This window comes from Musa acuminata, chromosome BXJ3-2 (assembly GCF_036884655.1).
Source record: "Musa acuminata AAA Group cultivar baxijiao chromosome BXJ3-2, Cavendish_Baxijiao_AAA, whole genome shotgun sequence".
NCBI classification, from domain to species: domain Eukaryota; kingdom Viridiplantae; phylum Streptophyta; class Magnoliopsida; order Zingiberales; family Musaceae; genus Musa; species Musa acuminata.
The window spans coordinates 65791-73703 of record NC_088350.1 but is presented as its reverse complement, the minus strand read 5'-3'; the positions used below and the strand labels follow the sequence as shown (position 1 = coordinate 73703).

Genomic DNA, 7913 nt, shown 5'->3' with positions numbered 1-7913 from the left:
TCCGGTCCTTTAGTATATAAAAGAAGAGTAGAAGATTCTAAATATATTGTCATCTTTAGTACTAATTGTTATGCTTAAAGACTATTTTTGATGACCCCTCTTCTCGAACATTAATTATCTTTTGGAAGAGGTTGTTCTTTCTACATGTTTTATTATCCTGCCGTGAGCATCAACCCATAGCCTGCGTTGCCCCCACAACTCTTACTAGTATCATGCTCTTCGCGTAAAAGGCTTCTGATGACTTCAACACTTGTCTTTATGTGCATCCTTCTGGAAGCTACTGACACAGCCCATGAAGACTCGTTTAATAATACATCAGTCAGTCACCTGAGCAGGTGGAGAGATGCTCCACTCTACAACTAGACCGAGCATGCTTCACCATCCTTTCCTAAACTTCACCAATCCTTATTTAATATAAAGGGATAAGGATAACTTTATTGTACCGATCATGTACATCATCAAGTTATAGCTTCTACTTTCCCCGTTCACGAAGTCAGTAGTATTCTGTAGGCAGGCTGTAAAGTTAAGCCTTCAGTAAAACACTGTTCATCTTAATCTGAACCGACGCAGAAAGGACATCTTAAACTGGGGTGTGGCTGCCGCCACCTTCTTCCACATGGCTTGTCATACATGATAAGCAGGATATTCCAAGTTCTTGTGGAATCAGACGGGACTTGTTTGACCGTACTTCCTTCCAGGGGATATGAACCTTTCCCCATCTCTTAATGGTTCCAAAGTAAGCACAGTTACTGCATCTATTCCGGATAAGAACGGAGCCAAAATCATGTTAAGCAACATCATTGCTTCACTAATGTCGAAGTCCAACAAGAATTTCTTGGCTTTGTTGAGATAGCTGATTGCACTTTGTTTCTACTGCAGACATCATAACATGTACAACCTTCAATGGCCCCATCGATACACAACTTCTATACAAAAAAAAGCTAAACCTCTCATCACTGTTTCTTGTATCTTCATCTTGTGTCGTCACATCTCGTATGCTGCTTTGGCCTGCTGAGCACTGTGCCCTAACTGCAAGCCCAAGTCAGAGCTCAGCAGCAACGAGTAAGGCAGTGAATCGAACGCGGTGTTGTCGAACGTCCTTGGAACTGTTGGTTTCTTTGCAGGGAATGAGAACTCGTCGTCCTCTTCGAAGCAACTACTGTTCACTATCTGCTTGCGCTTCAGAACGTTGTCTTTGATCGGAACAGGAAGCTCGGCTTGGTTGCAGTGAGGGATGAACGATGGGTTCGAATCGGGGTAATTGATCGAACAGTTTTGTGATCCCAGTACATCCGGTGGGTTCTCCAGCAGTCGCGCGAGCGTCGAGTAATCTGCGGCGTCGAGGAGCTCGGTCAGAGAGTAGGATTTCGGCAGCTTGAGGAAGCCGTTCTGCTGCATGCTGTGTGGCGAGGCAGCCTCCACGCCCGTGTCTTCTTGCTCTGCATCCAGCGGCAGTTGATGATTGCTCTTCTTGTAGATTCGGCAGAGGACCCAGTCATCTAGCTGAGACAGCAGCGGGTGAGCTCAGAATCAGATCTAATTACGCATAGGCAGTCCCATGCAATAGAAGCGGAGAGGAGATTACTCTCATGGAGGATCCTCTGAGTTTGATGGTCTGGTAATTGTTGCTCCTCAGAGCTTCGGCGAGGCGGTACTCGTGCATGATCCAGTCCGTCTTCACCCCCTTGGGGGGCTTCCCCTTGTAGAACACGAGCGCCTTCTTGACCCCAATGTTGTCGCTCATCCCCTTGCTCGCAACGATGGGCTTGTCCGTCCCCGTCGCCTTCCAGTACCCGGACGCCGCCGCCCGATTCGGCCGCACCCCGTTGGGGTACTTCCGATCCCGGGGGCTGAAGAAGTACCACTCTCGATCCCCGAACAGCGCTTTGGCTTCACCAGCACAAACACACCATCACAGCAATCAGTACCATACGATTCGAGGAGACACATAGAGAGCGTCGCGAGCAACACGTACCGGGGAGCTCCCACGGGTCGAACTTGTAGATGTCGACCTCGGCGATGATCGACACCGGGCATGGCATCGAGGAAGCTCGGTTCCTCAGGTAGTGAAGGATGAGCTCCTCGTCGGTGGGGTGGAATCGGAACCCCGGTGGAAGACTAGTCGGATTCGACATATCTTGCTGCCGAGCTAAGACAAGAAGAAGGGAAGGTTGAAATTTTTGGGCGAAGAGGATGGAGGGTGGCTTTATGGCCGCAGAATTTTGTCGTGTAGTGGTGTTGCACACGTGTGGCGTTTCAAACCAGGGGCAGTATCGTCACGCGGGAAAACACGTGTCGAGAAGGGAGGGGGGAGGTCAGCACGACCCGATCCGGTGCGTTGGACGGCTGTGATCTGACGCGACGGGATCGACGTCAGCGACGGACTTTAAGACATAAACGGACAAAAAACGGAGTTGGATGGTTTGGGATTATTATATGCCGGCGCACGCCAGTTAGGCTTCGGTAGTACGAAGAGGATAACTACGGTTGACCAACCACGGTCGCGGTCAAGGTTGACACGTGGAGGGAAGCGCGGTCAAATTATCTTAATCCATACAATATAAGTTAATTTGCTGGGGGGGTTATAATTGTTGCCGTGTAATCAAATGCCGCCTAATCCTGACGTTGATGCGTAGCAGCCCCAAATCGATAAGGATATATGTGTGTTGTTGGATGGCGAGAGGTCAATTTGGTATTGGCATGCCGAACGAGTGGATTTGGCAAGGCATTTATGTGACACATGCAACCTTATCGTACGCTTATTTAGATTTCGAAAGCTCATATTTGATTTGCCGTGATTGCGTAATCACTAATTTATCTTCTGAAGGACTACATAAATGGGTTAACATCTTAAAATTATTGAATTGAAGTGCTCCTTGGAATTACAACGAAAGGGTAAGTCTATTGTTCTTTTTTTCTCTCTCTCTCACTCGTAAATGGTTGCTGGAGTTTCCTCCTCATGTTGATCAAACTAAAAAGTCATTCAAAAACCATAATTTTAATATATATATATATAGTTATAATTTTATTCAAAATTTATATATATACGTCATATATATAACATTTCAAAATCATTAATATAAGACATTTAATAGTAAAGCCCTCATCCTATAACTTCTTTAGCAACTATAATTCTACATCATAGCATATATAAAATAAAGAGATAAAATTCTACGTCGAAATTATATATATATATATATATATATATATATATATATATATATATATATATATGTGTGTGTGTGTGTGTGAGCGCGCACGCGTCCCCGCACTCCCACACTATATGTCATAATATATATGTGGACTCACACACCACACATTATAATATATACATATTATCCTATATTGTACATGATAGCATATATGTGTATTGCATGTTATAACATATTCGTCTACTCCTACATTACACATCATATAAAATATATGCACTCTTACATCACATGTCATCATATATGCATACATATAAGATATTATTATTATAATTCATATATTTTTATATTTATAAAATATGTATATTTACATTTAGCTCATGACGATCATATTAGTTGAAGCATACTTTTCAAAATACATTATGCATATGATAATTTATATAATTATTATTTTATAGTAAATTAAACTTATACTTATACAATTAAACTAAAAAATAAAGATGCCAAGGAAAGATCATGTTTCTTAACGATCGAGTGTGTGAGAGATTGATTCACCTATCAAATTGGGATCATAGGGTTATGAGATACCTTAATAAAGAACCCTACCTCTTGAATTATTGATTTATAATAATTTAAAATAATAATTCATAAAAATAGGATAAAATTCCTTATAAAATAGACTATACTCAAACTAAAAATTTATCTAAATTTCACTATCAATTTTTTAACAATTCACTCTATAAACAAATGAATTAGCAAGTATCAATCAAACCATTGTATGATTCTACAAAGAAATTTTATTTTACTCACCTAGTTGACTAAACAATCATGAATTATCATGAAATTTTATAAAATAATAGGAGACATATAAAACTAAATATATATCAATTTTTAGCTTAAAACTGAATCATTTGGAGGCTAAACTATTATCCTAATTCAACTACCAACATTTATTTTGTTCCGCTAAAACTAGATTGAGACTATCTAAATTTATAAAGATTATATCTTGGTGTACAAATATAGTATTCACTCAATTCTAATTATTACATAATTCTAAAAGAACCTTTTAAAGTATATCAAAAGGATAAAGTCTAATCATTAAGGGGTCAATTTATCTTGAATATAACCCCTTCTCAGATAATAGAAGATTCTTAGTACCTCAAGACAATCACAACTCAATGCACCACTCTCATATTAAAATTATTCCAAAAACCTTAGAGCCATAAGAAAATCATACAAAAATATTTAAAAATTAAATATTAATTTAAACCAAAAATTAGTTGAAAAAATTAGTCTATAATATGTAAAACTGAAACCCAAGTATAGCGAGAGAAAGAATTAGATTTTTCTTATCTTAATCTTTCTCAGAGGTGGGATTTCCTAAACTATGAAAAAAGCTAAGAGAATGGCTAAACAATGAGAAGAAGACTTGTGGGTTATTAGGTTGGTAATAAGGATGAGGCTAAAATAAGATATCAATGCTGAAGAAGTTAGCTTGAGGTCTAGGGTTTAATCCTTTTAGGCCTCAATTAAAAAAATATTTTTTTTTTACTAATATAATTATTATATTATAATAATTTCAATCGAGTTTAATCTGGTTTGACACAGTTGACATTTTTGGTCTAAGCTTATCATTTAATCTCACTTATATATTTCAATATTTAGTATAATACTCTTCTTTGATTTACATCTCAATTTAATTTTTTTATTACTCTATCCATGCATAAGTAGTTTATTATCCTTTATATATATAATATTTAAAACTTAAACTTCCTTATGTTAATTATAGAGATTCACTTAAGGTTGATTAAAATTCAACCGTCACTTCTAGTCACTATATACATGCTTATTATCATAACTTAATCTCATACTCATGTCCGCTAGCGTATTTTGGCTTGTTACGCTATGTTTAATATAAATATTAATACTTATGCATGCTCAACTAATATTTCAGAAAATATTAAGAATGATATTTCTGGAAACATTTACTTCAATATTAAAAGCTAGAGACATGAATCATATTTATGAAGCATAGATATCATAAATCATATCACTAAACGAGGGTTACATATACATATTATTTATGTTTCTATTGACATACTAGTTAAAATTAGGATGGATAGTATGGCTGACTTTAAAATTAGGATGGATATTCTGTTGTGGCATACTCCTCCATAACAAGTTTTTAATTTGGTTGGAAATATGCAAGAGTTATTATTATTATTTTTTTTTACGTATTTAGTGAAGGAATGTTGTTACCAATTGGTTGGCTTCTTTTACTCGAGTTATCAAATCTCTGATGCGAACAATCATGTATATATATGTATTTTCATTCTAATTAGTAATTTTTGCTTATGCCATCAAATCTTCTCATTTTTGGCTCGGAGGTTGCCCTCCATAACTTGATTTTTTTTTTTTTTATCACTCTAATGTGTGTGTGCTTTTGTTCTAATTAGTAAAGATTAGCGTCTCTATTTTAGACAAAAAATCATCTTCTTACAGACAAATATCTCCTCATTTATCAATCAACACGTATCTTGTATTCATCTCTCTCAATACCGTCGCTAATATCATCACTATAGCATCAATATTTTAGATCATAAAATTTTTAATCATGGACAAAATATTTTGGGTAATATTTTAATATGAGTTCTACTAATATGATGATAGTTGTGATGTCAATAAAGATGATCAACGAGAAGATGAACATGCGATGAAACGGTGACAAAGATAACACTTAGAGATTTGAAGGTAGTGATGTGCAAAGTGATGCTGTCAACGGAAATGACAATGAAAATGACAGTGTAGAGAAGAGAACGACACGAGGGAGGATGTGATATGGTGGCTGTGTTAGAAGTGTAGTGGTGGAGTTAGGTGGCAAAGACGAAGATGATTGAGGAATGAGAATAACAAAGTGACAAGTTATTGGAGAATAGACCAAATTTTCTAGAGGTTAGATTGACAAAGAATTGTAGTAGAAGTTTGGATCAAAGAAGACCTTTGAACTTTGTCTTTTGTGTTCATGTGAGTGATTCCTATTTATAGCAAAAGGTGCGTGTAAGAGGGTGTGTGCATTGTTTGATATACGACCGCTATCACAAATGAGTTTGTTAGTTGTCAATTGTCCTCTCGAAACCTATTTATTCTCTCCTATCTTTGTTTTATCTGAAATTTTCTTCTCAAAACCTATCTTTGTGTAAGCCTACGACGCTAACAAGTGATATCGAGTTGACTTTCTAAGAGGTGTGATTTGACGATTCCTCTGACTTACAGAGGTGATAATAATTAATGGTGATCGACGAGTTAGGACATAAATCGAAATATAATCCTCATTTCTTCTTTTGAAAATTTAGATATGGTGTGTTCGGTGATTTGCTTCTCTCCCTATCGCCAAAGCTTGTGGGAGAACTTTTCAGGATATTAAAAATCAAGATAATTAAAAACCTCATTTAGACCAAAATATTTTTAGTGAGATTGATTTTATTTTTAATGATTCAGCCGCTCGATTACAAATTTTATAGCATTTTCCGATTTGAAAGAGGAGAGCAGAGAATTGTAATTTTTTTATGAAACAATAGACTAAAATATTTTCTTATGAATATATATATATATATATATATATATATATATATATATATATATATATATATATAGTTTGAATTAGAAAAGAAAATTATGATTATATCGAGATAGAATTAGAAGTCTGAATTAAAAAAGAAATTTGTGATCTTGTCATTATTTATATATGCAAATATACTATATTGTACTGCTCTTTATTCTTTTATAATTTTGATTTTACATTATATCTGACCTTGAATTTGCACAAACTTACAAACTAGAAAAAAGAAAAACAATTGCTTCTCTAAAGGATAGAAATTATTTTCTAATCAACCTTTCTAGACATTGTTGAGAATATATTCTCTTGTGAGTTATTGAGAATGTAACAAGGATATGATTTGTATACTAAAGAAGGAGAAATAAAATCATATACTAATAATAATAATAGAAAAAAATATATATATATATTTTATTGTTAATTAAAGAACATAAAGAGACTCTATTTATAGATCTAAACCCCCCTAAAGATTATAATTGTTTTACATCCCGATCTTATGAACTCCTAGCAGTCTACTGCCTAATATTCTAAACTCAACCTTATATATCAACATTGTATTAGCAATCAAGTTTCTTTGGTTTGATGTTGTTCCTTCTTGCAATTTCATCCCAAAAATCTTAAATTTTGATCAACGCCAATACATTTAATATCATAAATCAGTACATGAAACATGATATTAATTTATGTCATCAACATTATTCCTTTTGTTTGATATCATCAGACATGATCTTAGTCTACACTCCTCATCGACACCTGATGCAAAGTGTGAAGAGATGATGATGAATTGAGGCTGTCATCCTCATCCCGTTCACGGCGGAGGACTTGTCGTTGAGGAACTCGTGGGTGGAGGGTTAGACGGGCGATGAGACGTGGATGGATGGATGGAGTTGGAAGTGCGACTTCTTTTAGAGCTTGACTTGAATACATTGTTGTTGATGATGACTTGGTCCTCCCCCATGCGTGATGATGATGATGAAGAAGAAGAAGAAGAGGAAGCCAAGGACAAGAGGATGACTTGGACTGAAGCCATATGTTTCATTGAGAAGACCTCTCCTTGTAGATCTTGCACTTGGTTGTCAAAAGAATACCTCTTTTACACACTAAAAATAATGATCTTACAGTAACTCCACTACTGAAGCTTGTCCGCA

General features: G+C 35.9%; 1 protein-coding gene across 1 annotated transcript; it reads right to left on the bottom strand.

Moving 5' to 3' along the window:
* Window positions 1-814: 814 nt before the first annotated feature.
* Window positions 815-2173, bottom strand: LOC103974308 (NAC transcription factor 29-like). The gene is made up of 3 exons (XM_009389099.3): window positions 1976-2173; window positions 1586-1890; window positions 815-1503 (listed from the first exon to the last, which is right to left on the bottom strand). Exons 1-3 carry the CDS (start codon window positions 2133-2135, stop codon window positions 985-987), a joined length of 984 nt encoding a protein of 327 aa, XP_009387374.2. The 5' UTR covers window positions 2136-2173; the 3' UTR covers window positions 815-984.
* Window positions 2174-7913: the final 5740 nt, after the last annotated feature.

Bases quoted from the DNA above. Each gene is read 5' to 3' on its own strand.
- LOC103974308 (XM_009389099.3), bottom strand. From the start codon at position 2,135: ATGTCGAATCCGACTAGTCTTCCACCGGGGTTCCGATTCCACCCCACC. The intron at 1,891-1,975 runs GTACGTGTTGCT...GTGCTGGTGAAG, and splicing joins CGACCCGTGGGAGCTCCCCG to CCAAAGCGCTGTTCGGGGAT. The intron at 1,504-1,585 runs GTAATCTCCTCT...CTGCTGTCTCAG, and splicing joins TCAGAGGATCCTCCATGAGA to CTAGATGACTGGGTCCTCTG.